General features: G+C 46.5%; 1 protein-coding gene across 4 annotated transcripts; it reads right to left on the bottom strand.

Moving 5' to 3' along the window:
- Positions 1-1,089: 1,089 nt before the first annotated feature.
- pcdh18b (protocadherin 18b) lies at positions 1,090-12,235 on the bottom strand. Of its 4 annotated transcripts, none has more exons than XM_034689289.1 (4): positions 9,430-12,235; positions 8,941-9,029; positions 8,449-8,618; positions 1,090-2,583 (listed from the first exon to the last, which is right to left on the bottom strand). In XM_034689289.1, exons 1-4 carry the CDS (start codon positions 11,932-11,934, stop codon positions 1,637-1,639), a joined length of 3,711 nt encoding a protein of 1,236 aa, XP_034545180.1. In that variant the 5' UTR covers positions 11,935-12,235; the 3' UTR covers positions 1,090-1,636. The 4 variants fall into 4 exon arrangements, with proteins under 4 accessions (XP_034545180.1, XP_034545183.1, XP_034545182.1 ...); XM_034689292.1 differs by having other exon boundaries at positions 8,503-8,618; XM_034689291.1 differs by having other exon boundaries at positions 8,941-8,996.
- Positions 12,236-15,567: the final 3,332 nt, after the last annotated feature.

Raw genomic sequence — 15,567 nt, 5'->3', positions numbered from 1 at the left:
GTCTACTGTGGACTCTTTCAGGTTCCTGGGATCCACTATTTCCCGGGACCTGAAGTGGACCTCCCACATAGACACAATCAGAAAAAAGGCCCAGCAGAGGATGTACTTCCTGCGTCAGCTCAGGAAGTTCAACCTGCCCCAGGAGCTGCTGATCATGTTCTACACCTCCATCATCCAGTCTGTTCTGTGCACCTCCATCACTGTCTGGTTTGGCTCTGCAACCAAACTAGACAAACACAGACTGCAGCGGACTATAAGGACTGCAGAAAAAATCATCGGTGTCGACCTGCCCCCCATCCAGGACTTGTACCGGTCCCGGGCCAGGAAACGGGCAGGTAGCATCACCGCTGACCCCTCACACCCTGGACACAAATTCTTCAAACTCCTCCCCTCCGGCAGGCGCTACAGATCACTGTGCGCCAAAACAACCCGCCATAAGAACAGTTTCTTCCCCCAGGCTGTCACTCTGATGAACACTAAACCATAACAGTGTCATACCTGTCAGATAAATACTCTCTGTAAATATACATGTAGATACACAATGCAACAATTCTCCAAGCAGAATTCCATATTTCTATTTTTTGTATTATTTAACTTCTATTTTATAATGTAAAACTACCTCTGCTACTCACCACTGCACTTTATCATATTATTTTAGTCTGTACATATTAGTCAAGCTATTTGTTGTTTCTTTGTATTTATAGCTAAGGTTATTGTTATTATATTTTTATTTTATTTTTTATTGTAGGTCTTATTCTTATTCCTATTCTTATGCCTTGTACAAAGAGAGCACAGTTTACTTAAGTCAAATTCCTTGTGTGTTCAAGCATACTTGGCGAATAAAGCTGATTCTGATTCTGATTCTGATTCTGATTCTAAAGTGGGTAAGAAAAAACAGCCATTTTATCTCCTTTCAGTGAAATGTTTTGAGTGAGTGTGATGAGTTCAGGGACAGCCATAAGTTTCTGAAACGTACTGAATACACTTTAAATGTATTTATCTGGACCCACACTGTATGTGTTTCTCTCATGAAGAACGTGTTTGATTCAGAATGATGTAAATAAATCATCACCATGAAACACAGACGGGTAAATATTAGTATATTATTTTTATTGTGTTCGTCCCTTTCCCCACATGAATCCACAAAGACAAGTGTCCATTAATCATTATATACTCATGTTTACATATCATAGAGACAAATAAAAAAGAATCACGATACAAAAGACGGTTTAAATATGTAGAATGTCGATCGCATGTCAAAGTCTTGATTCAACGTTGTACTCAACATGCATTCAAAATATAAAAATAGACTTCTGATTAACTTTATATACACTTTTTTTTTATAAATATAAGTATACAAATGTATTTTTAAAATACAAAGATAAATACAGTCACATAGTGTACATTGTGTACCAAACCAGCATTACAAACATTTTTTGGATATTTAGCATTCACAAAACACATTTATTACATTAGAAATGCAACTTTAACGACAATTGCAGGTCTTTTTTTCTTTTCTGGTCTTTGTTCATACTTCCGTTTTCTTTTGGCCGCCGTCAGCTCCTCACGTTCATTTTGAAGTGCAGGAAGCTGTCAGTGAGCGGTGAATAAATTAAGAGAGTAAGAAACAGGAAGTCTAGCTCTGTCTGACGTCCTGTAAGAGTTTGTTGATCTCGGCCACCAGCTCGCTGGCGTCCACCAGCTCATGCCGGCTGTCGCTGCGTTTGCCTTGAAGGTGGCTGAGCACAGAGTCAAAGTCGTCCTCCTCATAGTTCTCTGGGATCTCCTCCATGGCCGGCAGCCACTTGGAGGAGGGCCCAGGGAGTGGTACCGATACTTGGACCGGAGCCGGGGACGGTTGCACCATAGTGGGGCTGACCAGTGCCGTGAGCAGGGGGCTGCTGTGGGGTTTGGGGGCGTGGCCGCTGTTCTGGGGGCTGTTTTTGGGCGCCTGTGAGCCCTTGTGGCAGCCGGTCTGGGAGCTGAGCTTGGTGCTGGGTTTCAGGGTGTGGTAGCTGCCCTGGTGGTGGCCGGATGGGCCGATGCTGCTTCCAGGGTTCTGGAAGTGGGTGTTGGCAGCCCAGGCTGCTACACCCTGCTGGTGGACGGAGGGGTTAGATTTGCCAGGGAGGTGGCCCCTCCTACGATCTAAAGATCCAGTCATTGGGACCCCCACCCCGCTCAAGCTAGTCCCCTTCTGGGTCTCGTTGACCTGGACATAAGAATCCAGACCCTGGGGAAGCAACCTCTGAAACACGCTGCTCATCTCTGACAGCAGTGAAGTGGTCCCACACAAGTCTTCATCTCTGGCCTCACCCCCATTGACCTGACCCCCTTCCTCTTCGTCACCGTCCTCGCTGCCCAGGTCCTTGCCGAAGGTGGAGAAGCTCTGGTTGCGGGCAGGACCGGCCTCAGTGCAGGGCTGAGGAGTCTTTTCCTCGGTAGGTTGGCGGGCCTCTTCCCCGGGGATGTAGAGGTTGCTGCGGTAGTCTGAGGAGGAGGATGCTGGGGAAGCCAGGGGGGGCATCCAGCACTGGTCTGAGTGACCCAGGACACGACACTCCTCTGTGCAGAGTCTCATCGCTGCAAATACAAAAACAAAAAAGGACATTAGCAATCTGGAAACTGAGCTGCACCTGGAGACACTCAAAGCTAGACATCAGACGAGTGTGTTGAGGCAGAGCTCTAAGTGGAGTGGACTACATTCAAACCCTTAAAGATGAGAACAAGTGGACCGGTTTGCTCTGTAATTAAATCCATGAGTCTCCATCAAAGTAGGAACAACAAAGCAAAGTATGTTTTAGTCTCATGCTTCTCTTAAAGGATTCTTTGTGTTATTTAATGTTAGACCTCCATGTCAGAGCCTAACAAGGCTTCTGTCTGTAAAGGTGGACATGTTAAAAACACAGGATGTGGTCTTCAGAACCCCATCAGGTCTGACGCAGTAACCCCGTGGTGCTGATAACAGATCTATCATGCAGATAGTTGCAGACAGAGATCCCACTCTGTGTATTTTTTATGTTCATAAGAATGAAAGAGATTGGAGGATGATTCATGTCATCTGATTTCACTGTTCTCATCCCCGCGGCCTCCTCGAGTGTTCCTGCAGCACCGTCTCTGAAAACAAGGTGGAACCCTGCCTTAATTAGTCTGAAAGGCTCTCTGCAGGAGCCCTGCCTGCTACGGTACCTTCCAATGTATTTACCACTGAGAGACAATTCAGCGAGGCCGATCAATGCCTATTACCCATTCAAAATAACTCCTCCTCTAAAAGCCCTGAATTTTTCCCTTTCAAGTCGCTGTTTTCAATTTTAAATCTTCAAATAGAAAATCTCTGAAGAATAAATTAGACAAATCAAATATGCCAACTTAAAGCCTTCATTAAAGGAGCGCGCCGCTTTTCAGTCGTGCTATTGAGGGACTTCATTATCCCCTCATTAACATGAAAGGAACATTTATAATACATCTTAGAGCAGATGAAAAGTGCATTTGGGTGCACTGGAAGGGAAGAAACAGCACGGGGGCAGCGGCAGATTGGATGCCCGACTGATGAAAGGAGAAAAATGAAAGATTTAACCCAAGTGATTTGCGAGTGAAAATGAGAAAAAAGAACACATCAGGCAAACATTTACTGAAAGCCTGCTTGTTTGACTGACTGCAATGTCAATTCAGCTGACTTAAAGAGTGATCATTTATAGGCATGTAAATCAGTTTGGATTTATCCAGAACTCTGGACTACATGGTTTACTGCCGGTCATGGGTTTGTTTACTTCAAAGCTTTTCTTTTATCAAATTTAGTCTTCTTTTATCCCTGATAAGGAGCAGCGGGGGGCTTCAGTTATCCACGGAGCGGAGGGAGAGACAACGAGTGCTGCCAGACAGATTTAGACGAAACTGAGGACACACTTAAAAGGACAACTCTTTGTTTTTGCAGCTTTCACTAAGTTTGCAGAGAGGAGAGTTAAACAGAGCTGGTTAGATTGATGCAGAGAACAGTAAAGACTGGGTCGCTGTGTTGTGCCTGTTGGTGCATGATCTGTTTCTTATCAGCACCTCAAGACAAAGACTAACTTCCACTTCTGTGCATGATAAGATTATACGGAACAGTGGAACAAGCAGAGGCAAGCTCAAAAACCCATCCTACACTTCCCATGATGCAACATGACTGTGTCAGGTAAATACACACACCTTTCCTATCCAGTTCACTCAATTAGTGGCACAGGCTGTCCAATGAAAAACCCAGATGGCATCCCCATGACATCATTCAGGGTCTCTCCCCTCATTGAAACCCTCAGCAGGTATTGTAAAGCTTCCGTTCTCCTCGCAGGTAAACAAACAGACTTTGACATATTAAACTGGAGGAGTCCTGCTTGTACACTGTAAGCCTTCCTTCAGTCTGCCTGCAGGTGAAAGCACTGTTTACTCCTCATTCATTATGCACAAAGAACTGGGTCAGGCTCGACAGGGAGAGTATTTTTAACCAAAGTTATCAGAGACAAACTGTTCTCAGCGCTCTCGGCGCAGGAGAGGTCCACTTCAGTCTCTGACAACCATGAAGCAACTCGGACCAAGACGAGTGTGAGACCTGTTCTGTTTGTAGTTCTGTGGCCTGAGTGGGTCCATCAGGGTCAGAGTCCTGAACCCCTGTGATTCATACTATAGATCTATTCAAGTTGGGCCTTACTTTATATTTGCAACTGTCACAGTCCCCTAAACCAGGGGTTCCCAAAGTGGGGGTCGGGACCCCCTGAGAGGTCACAGGACTTTAATGGGGGGGTTGCAAGATGTCTTCCAATATGTCTTTTTTAACTAATCTAAAATTGCATATTGTACCCATTATTGTAAAAATATTGACAAAAATAATAGTTGAATTTGAAATAAAACCTTGCAAATCAAATTAAAAAATGAGTTTTCTGCCTTTCTTTGTTGCCAGATGACTCCTGAGGTTAGGGTTATTTAACAGTTAGCATCAGTAGCAGCAGGTCCATTCATAATAGCACAGGAAACACAGCCACATGTGCATGTAGGTAGGCACACTTTCTGCAGACTGGCTAAATGAAGTATAAGGAACATTTAATTACTTGGAGGGACAGCGGGGGTTGCAAGTCTTCTGCACCTGTATTTTGGGGGTCAAGGGCTGAAAGGTTTGGGAACCCCAGCTCTAAATACTGTCTGCAGCGCTTGCAGCACAGCATCACATCTTTGCATGCAGTCATTAAATTTAAAGCTGCAACACAAAGGAGTGTCTTCAGTAAAGTCATCTGTTAATAACCCTTGCACAGTCGTATGGTGCAAAATCCACAAAGAAAACCTCTGTTTCAGTCCAGCTTCAGTCACTTTTTAGCTTCATACAAGTTTGTTAGAGTTAAAGTACAGCTCAGCATTCAGGCTGAAAGCAGGGTAAACATTTGGTTGACTCCAAAGTGAAGAGCAGCACCTGCCAACCCTTTCAAGGAGCAGTTTAAATGCTTGTTTGTGTCTCAGTGGTGATGCTGAAACTGCAGAAAATCACTGTGTCCTGCAGAATAAAGCAGGTGTGACACGTCCACATGGTTTCAAGTTCAAGCTGCTGTTTGTGTTTGAAAGAAAAAAGCTTTGGATGCATCACATGGATAAGTTGACGTGTCGTTGGGTGTTGTTCTTTAGGAGCTGGTAAAAAGCAGGATAGCAGCTCCCCCCTCTGATTCCAGTCATTCAGCTAAGCTAGACTAAACACATCCTGATTCTAGCTCTGAACGCTCCGTAATACCCAACATGGGATTGATAATAATCCTCTAATCTCACACTCACAGAGAAAGGGAATAAGTGTGTTAACCAGAGCTCTGCATATGCTCTGAAAAAACAAAAACAGAAGAGAAACTCAGAGGAAAGTCACCCCCTTCCTCTCTGGCTCTGATTTAGAGAATTCAAGAGTTTCAGAGGGTTCATTATTTGAGTCTGCAATGAGTCAAGCCTGAAGCTGCTTTCACTGATAAACTGTCTCAAATCTTCTGCATCTCGATGAGCTGCAAACAAAGACTTCACTTTCTACCTTATTTCCCCCTGGACAGGGGGGGGGGGGGGGGGCACCATTTTCAGGCATAATGACAGGGCAGCGACTAAATGCTGCTCGAAATCATCCACGCTGCTGTGGACACGGGGGCGGGAGGCGGGGTGAACGTACAGAGGGAGAAAGGTGAGCTTTGAGATGTAATTATGCTCTTCAGGGCCTAATCATGAGCGCAACTCTGTGCCGACTCCATAGCAACTGTTCGTCACATGGCAATTAAATGCTTCCTTTTCATCAGGAGAGCAGAAGGGCTTCAGTTTGGATGGCTGAAAGTGAAGGCTTGAAGGTGGGAAAGAGGAGAGTGACTAACGAGCAGAGCTCCCCCACAACGCTACCAAGCGAGGGAGGGAGGGAGGGAGGGAGGGCGGGAGTGAGGAGGTGTTAGTGATGAGATTGTCTGCCCGTCTGGGTCGACTTTAATTGGGATGTAGCTCAAATGCAGAGTCGAGTGATGGCTGTGTGGGAAGCTGGTTGGAAAGAAGCGGGAGCTCTGGGAGGAGAGGGATGGCATGATGAAGGAAGCTACTGCAGCGATTCAACCTGTGTGACGTTAACTAAGACAGGCTGAGAGTTTCAGAGAGGGTGACCGAGTGTTTCCAACTCAACTAGTCTGTGAAACCTGCCAGATATGTGCTGCTAGGTTGGGAGGATATTTTTAATGTGTGGGGTCAATCGGCGAACAACAACAGCTTTTCGGAGGAGAGGAGGGACAGTCCATGCAGAGGGACAGACAGGAGGGGTGGACCAGTTGAGCTATCTGCAGATACCTCAAACATTTAAGAGGTGTAACGGTGACACACAATGACTGAGGAGCATTCACAAACCTGCAAGACCAATGCACATGCAGCTGCTTGAAATGCAGAACGGTCATGCAGAACTTGCCAAAACAAGGATTTGCTAATGAGCAAGATGTTGCACTTTCTGTGTCAAACCCTAGAAAGCTCACACTGTTTGTGCAGCATTCTTTTTTAAAAGGCAAGAGCCCTCCAAAGTTATTTTGCAGGAATCAGAAGAAACAATTCTTTCTGTTGTGAAATAACTCACACAAAATGAGTCCATCAGAGAAGCTTGGACAGGCCCAAGAGAGAGCGCCATACACAATCATTATGATTAGCTACTTTAAAGTAAACATCAGGTGTGTAACTGTTCGCTCTTCATTTTACGTAGGATCATTTTTCATACTATGATGCATGTAAAGCCATGGCTTCATTTTAAAAGGCTTCAACATTGATTGAACCAGCCAATAATCTTACATTTTACAAATAACTTTATGAAAGCATCTTTAAAAATACACTACCAGTCAAAAGTTTGGAAACACCTTCTCATTCAAGGGTTTGTATTTACTGTAATGATTGTAAACACTGTAGATTAATACTGAAGACATCCAAACTATGAAAGAACATATATGGAATTATTGAATGAACAACAAAGTGTTAAACAAAGCAGAATCTGTTTTATATTTTAGATTCTGTAAAGTAGCCCCCTTTTTCCTTCATGACAGCTTTGCACACTCTTGGTATTCTCTCAGTCTGCTTCATGAAGTGGTCTCCTGGAATGGTTTCTAATGAACATGAGCCTTGCCAAGAGTTCATTTGTAGAATGACTTGCCTTCTTAATGTGTTTGAGACCATCAGTTGTGTTGTTCAGAGGTAGGGTTAGTACACAGTGGATAGCCCTATCTGACTACTGTTGTAATCCAGATTATGGTTAAACCAGATTATTTCATAGTTTTGATGTCTTCAGTATTAATCTACAATGTTGAAAATAATTAAAATAAATAAAAATCATTGAATAAGGAAGTTGGTCCAAAATTTTGACTGGTAGTGTATTCAGAGGAGTTATTTGATGCCTTCATGGGAAATAAATGGAGCACACAAACATGTCAGCACTGAAATGTGGCCCAGCCTGCGATCATCATGTGACCTCTAGAGGGGGTTGCTATCCCAAGGTTGAGAAACTGGTTCAGCCAGAGCTGCTGACCAGTGTTCAGAGACAAGGATGGAATAATTTAACAACTTGCATCAATGAGAAGATCAACTTTTGATCTGACAGATTCATGGGCAGCTCCGTTTCTGTTTGTTCCCACCTTTAAAGGTCCAGATTTCCTCCTTTCATATGTCTGATAAGAACACTTCACTGCTTGTTACTGGATTTGGAGGTATCAAGGTATTTTTGAGAAGTCATATTTAGATCCACAAGCTTGTTATGAGCATGGTTATCTATGAGCTCTGCTGTATTTGGCAGATTAATCACTGGCTGGGGTTAGATTTAGTTCAGAAAGTGTCAGTGTTTCATGAATAAATGGCAAATCTATTCAAACTGATGCTGAAGAGACAGGGTGATGGGATATGAAGGGAGGGGTTGAGGGGTGTGGTGGATGGGGGGGCCAGGGGGTGTACCTGCATGCGGTCTGTGGTGGCCATCAGGGGCATATATCTCAGTAAAGCCCTCACCAAGGAGCCGGTCCATGGGGGACTCCCTGCCAGGCTCGTAGTCGCTGTCCCCGGCTTCACTGTCTCCACGGCCGCTGTCCTTCAGACTGAACTTGTCCATCTCGTTCAGGGCGTACCTTCACAGAGCGAAACACAGACAGGTGTTTGAATCACTGCTCAGAGACGACTCACTCATCATGACAATAACATCATCAAACGGTTAAGGGAAGGCCACGCTGCCGATGGATAATAAGGTGCACTGAGAGGCAGAGAGCGCTCTGCAGGAGAGGTTTTACATAAAATTATGCAAATGTTGAGTTATTGAGCGTGCAGTTTGACTCTAAACCAAAAAGCTTCCAGACTTAAAAACTATGTGAAACTCCAAAAACAGACCAAATCATGTGGTAGTGTGTCAACATGATCTCAGAGGAGTCCTTGTTTGGACTGAGCGAGCGTTACCTGTAGCTCCTGGTGTATTTGTTGCCTCTGAAGCTGGGTCGTGGCTGGTACTGGCCCTGATGGAGCATGGACAGAAGCTGTGAGACTTGCTACAATCCCAAGAGAAACAAAAAAAAGGGACAAAACAAAAAGAAAAGGACAAAAAAAAAAGGAAAAAATGAAGAGGGGAAAATGAATGGAGTCAAACAAGCAAGGCCACAAGACAATGTTTGGGGGAGGGGGGGTGGGGGGAGGTTGCATGACTTTGTGATTTACTCCTGAATGTGATGGTCAACAAAAATATGACACAAAGGGCTGAAGGCAACAGAATATGGGAGCAAGGGATAAATTCAGAACAAATACTGAATATAAGGCAAATCAAAACGTGCATCCATTATCATTTACACTTTATGTTTGAATCATTACTGATACAGCTGTATCTTTACTTTTAGCACACATGTGAAGGTTTTCACTAACAGACTGGGAGAACCTGATGTGTCTTTGTCTTACCTCGACAGGTGGAGTGGCATGGGCGAGCTCAAGAGCAAAGTTCTCTGGCACGTGATTGGAGGAGATGGTAACCAGGCTGTTCAGGGACTGTCGGCTGTGATGGCTCTGCCTGCTCCCCAGGGTGCCTCCCCTCTCAGGTGTCGGGGAGGCAGAGGGGGAGCGGGGGTGAGCTCTGACGGGCAGGGTGCCATTAACAGTGGGGACCAGGGTGATGTCGGCCTTGTGGATCTGCCTGGCGGGCTTCTTGGGGTGGTTCTGGTAGCTGCTCTCAGCCACCCGGCAGTTGTAGTTGTGTCTGGGGTCCTTCTTCTCCCTGTTGCAGCGGGCAGTGGCAAACATCACCATGACCACCAGCAGCAGAGCACAAACAGCGCCCAGGGAGATGATGACGATGAGGGAGAGGTCCAGAGGGGCCTGGCTGGAGCCTGTGGGGTAGAGAGGGGGGAGGATGTCCATGGTCTCCTGCAGGGACAGCCTGAGCGTGGCCCCTGTGGACAGCCGGCTGGTGCCTCTATCTGTCACCTCCACCCTGATCTCCATCACATCCCTTGGAGCCTGCTCCAGGCTGGCGTTGGTTCTGAGTTCACATCGCCGAGCATCCATTACAAACAGTCCATCCTCGTTGCCTCCAATGATGGCACAGCTCATCTCGCCATTGGCGCCGGCGTCCCGGTCTGTTACTTTAAGCGTGGTGACCAGCTGACCGGGTGACGCGTACTTCCACACCGGCAGCTCTGCGGTGTGGTTCCGGAGGGAGGGGGAGTGGATGATGGGGGGGTTGTCGTTTTCATCCAGAACAGTCAGGAGGACGGTCGTGTTGGTCGACAGCGAAGGGTTTCCGCCATCACGTCCCTGAACCGTGAAGGCGATACGGCTCACATCTTCGTGGTCAAAGCTACGTAAGGCGTAGATGGCTCCATTGGAAGGGTCAATGGTAACGTAGGTGGAGATGGGGCTCCCTTGGACCAAAACATCTATGATGGAGTAGGTGACCTGGCCATTGGTGCCCAGATCTGGATCTGAGGCCACCACAGTCATCAGGTAGGCCCCAGGAGAGTTGTTCTCTGATTTAAAGACCTCGTAGCGGCTCTTCTCAAAACTTGGGGGATTGTCGTTTTCATCGAGGACCTGAACTGTGAAGTGTTTGATGGTGGAGAGGCTGGGGGAGCCCCGGTCCTCAGCTATGACCGTTAGACTGTACTCTGACCTCTTCTCCCTGTCTAAGGAGACGTTGGTGAGGATCATGTAGTTCCTCTCGTAGGTCTTCTGCAGTCTGAAGTGTCCGTGTCCGTGCAGCCTGCAGACCACCTCACCATTGAGTCCTGTGTCGCTGTCATCAACACGAACCAAAGCAATGAAGGTGTCTACGGGGGCGCCCTCTGAAATGTAGGCCACCTCCTCTTTGCCGGGCGTCATCAGGTTGATGTTTATCTCAGGTTTGTTGTCGTTCACATCCACCACCTTCACCACAATTTTGCAAAGTCCAGGAATGGAATTGGGACCCAGATCCTGAGCCTGAACATCCAGCTCGTAGGAAGCGGTGGCTTCATAGTCCACTTTTTTAATCAGAGTAATGTGGCCATTTTCTGGGTTTATCTTAAATGTTTCCAAGATCTTTGGTGAGACATGGCTGCTGAAAGAGTAGACTATTTTCCCATTAGTGCCCTCGTCCGGGTCTGTGGCGTTTAAATCAATGATTAGAGTCCCAAGGGGTGAGTTTTCGAGCAAATTGATGATATAAGCCTGCTCTTCAAATGCTGGGCTGTTATCGTTAGAATCCGAGATGCTGATCTTGAGCAAAGTGGAGCCAGACTTGGGGGGAACACCGTTATCAGAGGCTGTGAGCTGCAGCTGGTAGCTGGACTGCACCTCTCGGTCCAGATCCCTCATCACCACCAGCTCTGCGTACTTGGCTCCGTCCGTCCGCGTCCTCACGTCGATCTTAAAGAAGTTATTGGGTGTCAGGGAATATGTGTGCAGGGAATTATGCCCCACGTCCGCATCCACGGCGCCATCCAGCGGGACGCGCGTCCCCACGGATGCGCTCTCGGAGATCTCGATGGGCACGATGGCGCGAGAGAAGTGCGGAGAGTTGTCGTTAATGTCCAGGACTTCCACTTCCACATGGAACAGCTGCAGGTACTCTGTCGGGAGGGTGACCACGTCGAATTCAATCGAGCAGTTTAAGTTTTTCTCACACAGCTTCTCGCGGTCGATTTTGGTGCCAATGCTGATCTCACCGTCCTCCTCCCGAACGGACAGGAACGGGGTACTCCCTCGCTGCATAGCGCGGAACCGAAAGGTCAGAGAGCCGGGCAGTTTGGATAAAACTCCGGATACATCCTCTTTTAGCCGTGCAATAACAGTGCCCACTTTCTGCTCCTCGTAAACTTTATATTTCAAAGTCTTACCAGTGGCGCTGTGCATGAGCGCAACCAGAAGCAATAGTTTGAGTAGTGCCGAAGTGAATAGATTTCCTTTGGTTTGGATCCTTTTCGTCCCCATCTTCTGCGCGCACACTGTGGCGATTACTTCCACAGAGGGGAAAAAATCGGGGGTGAGACTTTGTGTCCTCCTTAAATGTCTGGCATGTTAAATCCTGCTCCGCTGCTCAGTGTCCGCAAAGAAAACTCCGCAAAAATGATTCAAAAATAAATTAAAGAATAAATAAATAAGAAACTCTGCTTGTTCAGGGAAATATTTGCACACATCAACAAAGCGCGGCGCCCTCCTTGTAGACGGATCTGTTGCATATATCGACATATGCCCGTCGCCTCATGTGTGTGCGCCTGTGAGTGAGTGAGAGTGTATGTCTGGGAGAAGAAAAGGCGCAGCTTTCGCCCGGTCTGTGTGAGAGTGAGTGAGTGAGAGAGCGAGAGAGAGAGAGAGAGAAGGAGGGAGGGAGGGAGGGAGGGAGGGGGTGTGTGTTTGTGTGTGTGCGCCCTGCTCCGTGCGCTCTGCTCTGCCGCCGCTCCAGCCTCTCTCTCCGCCCGCCCCGCACCCAAACTGCGTTACCTTTCCACACAAAAACACCCCCCCCCCCCCCCCCCGCCCCCACTCCCTCACCCCATCTCCTCCTAAATCACCAGAATGGCCTCCTTCAAGCAGCACAGGAGGGACTATTGATGGTAGCCCCATTCCTCCCCCCCTTCTTCCCTCCCTCCCTCCCTCCCTCCACTGCTCGGAGGACACCCTGGTATTAAAAGTGTGCCACAACAATCGGCCAGAGGAGGAATTATTCTGGGCTCAGACACTTTTAACAGAGGCACACACTGACACTGACCCGCGGCAGACTTACATTGTTATGGTTTCAATTCACAACGTGTGCCAACTCGGCTCTTTTGTCATGTGTGCGTAAAGTTGTCGCTTCCAGAATAATAATGCCATGAAGAAGGAAGCATGCCATGGCAATGTGCCTGGTGCAAACATACAGCCCAAAGCACATCGAATGGTCCTATAATACAAACTTCCCGTCGTTGGTTTGTGACAAACACAAGTGAACCAAACCTTAAATCATAACACTCGTATCATATCATACTTTTCATTACCATACATTTATTTTGCATGCTTAACTTTCATATAACATATCTGGTCTTTGTGCGCACTGGACGCACGCTCCACTGGTTGGTTCGTGTGCTATTTATATCTGACTGTCAGTCCAGCTTTAAATGTGAGACCAACATATCTGAAGCTGAGTTTGCCCATGAGACTGTTGGTTAAAATACTCCTGCGTAATAATGAAAGAAACGTGAGAAAGCGCGATGTCTTAGCAAGTTCACTCCGCTATATATCCTGGTAACAGCAACATTGTCTTAATTATATTGTCTTGTATTGAAATAAAGACATTTATCAAAGCTCAGCTCTTGCCTCTCGTCATGATTGGGCAGGAAATCAGGAATCACTTTCAGACGTTGCAGACGAACAAACTTTTTCTGCGTAATTCCCCCTTGGCACATCTTTTGACCAAACCCAAAGAAACAACAAATTATCCTAAATTTCTCCCAAAAATAACATCTCAAATGATTTTTGAATGAGTCAGGACTCAGGAGAGATCTTTAATCGGCATGAATGAGTACGTGTGTAACATGTTGATACGGGATTTTCTTGACTCCCTAATTCCTCCCAGATGCGACGCCCTTAAATTCATCCTCACACTCGCTCAGATGTAGGGTTTGGTGAATACATGTTTCCCACCCATCTGACCCTCCACGCGCCCTTTCACAGACGTCCTCCTGTTGTTGCTGCATAATAATGTTGGGACGTCTCCTGATCCCTGCAAATTACCAGCCTGCGAACTGAGTGTCTCTCAGAGAGCAAACTACTGAGAAGAGCACGAGGCCATCTGGCCAGGGCCTCAGACAACCCAAACCTGCAATTACCATCTATTCAGACCCCGCCGCCCCCAGGCCGAGACTCACCAAGAGAGAATTAGCCCCAGCTCACGTCAGATAAAATCTAATATCCTCCTCATACTGCTGTGGAAAAAATAATCTGTGAGTTTCCTTTTCAGGAGCCAATCTGAGCGCCGTGGACAGACTGTATGTGGAAGTGTCAGAGAGGCTGATGTGTTTCAGGGCGGGAGAAAAAGACATGAAGATCCCCCGGGCTGATAAGTCTTTTCATGTCATGTATTAATCCATTCTACAAGATTCAAATGTGTAAAAGGTCACATCACAGCAAACATGTCTACAGTACATCATCTTCACTGTGTCACAGACTCCACAAGCCCGTTTGAAGGTTCCCCAGATTCCATTTTCCCCAAATCAATCGGAAAGTAATGAGTCGCTGTGCGCAGACTTCTACTCTCAATAAGCTTCATTTGGAGTGCCAGCCATATCTGATAACTGGCGCGCTGATTGGTTTCAGCAGAGAAAATTATCTGGGGCCGGCATCTCTGAGAGGATGCGTCTCTGTGATGGATTTTATCTGCATTTTAAATTCCTATGTGTGACCCGTGGGAACGGGCTCTCTGCGCCGCCATCTGTCTCTGAGCAAACACATGGACATCAGCTCCGAGCTGATACATACACACTGATGCTGAATGACTCAACAAGGGCAGAGTGGCCATTCGGGGTGCAGATTAAAGATGCTCATTTCGTGTTTTATAAATGGCACTCACAGTTAGCTCTGTTAGTTTACCGTGGACTTCATGTGTGGTGAGTCTGTGACATATAGTTTATACATGAGTGCAGAATGAGTCTGATACCGGACTCCCAAATAATTCACATCTTATTCAAGTTCATATTCAGAGCCCAATTGTCACTATGATCCTCTCACTTTAGTTTAGGATCCAGGATACAACAACAACAACAACAACAACAACAACAACAACAACACAAAAACATCCAGTGATCTGACATAAATCAAATCAAATCAGATTGTTGTTCTAAATTCTTTGTTACAGCCCTGCACTTACATTCACTTAAGTTTAAGCAGATGAGAAACAACAGTAATTATTATTGTAACTGAACTGTTTACAATATATTCGGCCAATGTCTCACGTGCCACAGCCTTTATGTTATACATTTAGAAGAAAGGATGAAATGTGAACTTTAATAATTTAGAGGATTTCAGCATGCAGCCCATGACTTCTGTAATTGTTGGTGCCATTCAAATCAAACAAACTTTGACTGTGTTAGTGTTTTGTAACATTAAGTGCTGCAGTCATAGCTGTATCCAGCCGATTACGCAGCAACAGAACCATTACGCACTGTGCCAAACTCTCTCCGGGCGCAGCGCAAACACGCAGTGTCTCTACCGGGATCGGGCTCGCTCCCCCGGCGTGTGTACAATGGAGTGAACCGCGGGTGTCAGAGCCCCCGTAACATATAATGACGTTAACCACGGGCCGCTGCCCCTGCGCACTGCCTCGCACTACAGCCCCCCTGGTGAGCAGCTGATGGTGCTCTAATGGCATTACTGGAGTCGGGAACGCGCGAAAATCACATTTCCTATGTAAAAGAGATTAGAAAAAAAGAGAAGAACTCCACAATTTCAGCCAAGAAGTTGTCTTTAATCCCAGCAGAGACCCTGCTGCAGAGCTGCGCTGTGAGACACTCTGAGGGCTATACACAAACTAATACGGACACGAACCTCCTGTTCCCAGAGGTGAATACAGGGCCAAGTGATAAGAAACTT

The sequence above is a fragment of the Notolabrus celidotus genome, chromosome 8, assembly GCF_009762535.1.
Source record: "Notolabrus celidotus isolate fNotCel1 chromosome 8, fNotCel1.pri, whole genome shotgun sequence".
NCBI classification, from domain to species: Eukaryota; Metazoa; Chordata; class Actinopteri; order Labriformes; family Labridae; genus Notolabrus; species Notolabrus celidotus.
The sequence above is the reverse complement of the archived record's forward strand: the minus strand, read 5'-3'. Positions and strand labels throughout refer to the sequence as shown.

What these genes read in the sequence shown, in the direction of transcription:
- pcdh18b (XM_034689289.1), bottom strand. Translation starts at nt 11,934, where the DNA reads ATGGGGACGAAAAGGATCCAAACCAAAGGAAATCTATTCACTTCGGCA. An exon ending in ATGCCACTCCACCTGTCGAG is followed by an intron (nt 9,030 to 9,429) that starts GTAAGACAAAGA and finishes TTGGGATTGTAG; the next exon opens with CAAGTCTCACAGCTTCTGTC. An exon ending in CCACCACAGACCGCATGCAG is followed by an intron (nt 2,584 to 8,448) that starts GTACACCCCCTG and finishes TTGTATTTGCAG; the next exon opens with CGATGAGACTCTGCACAGAG.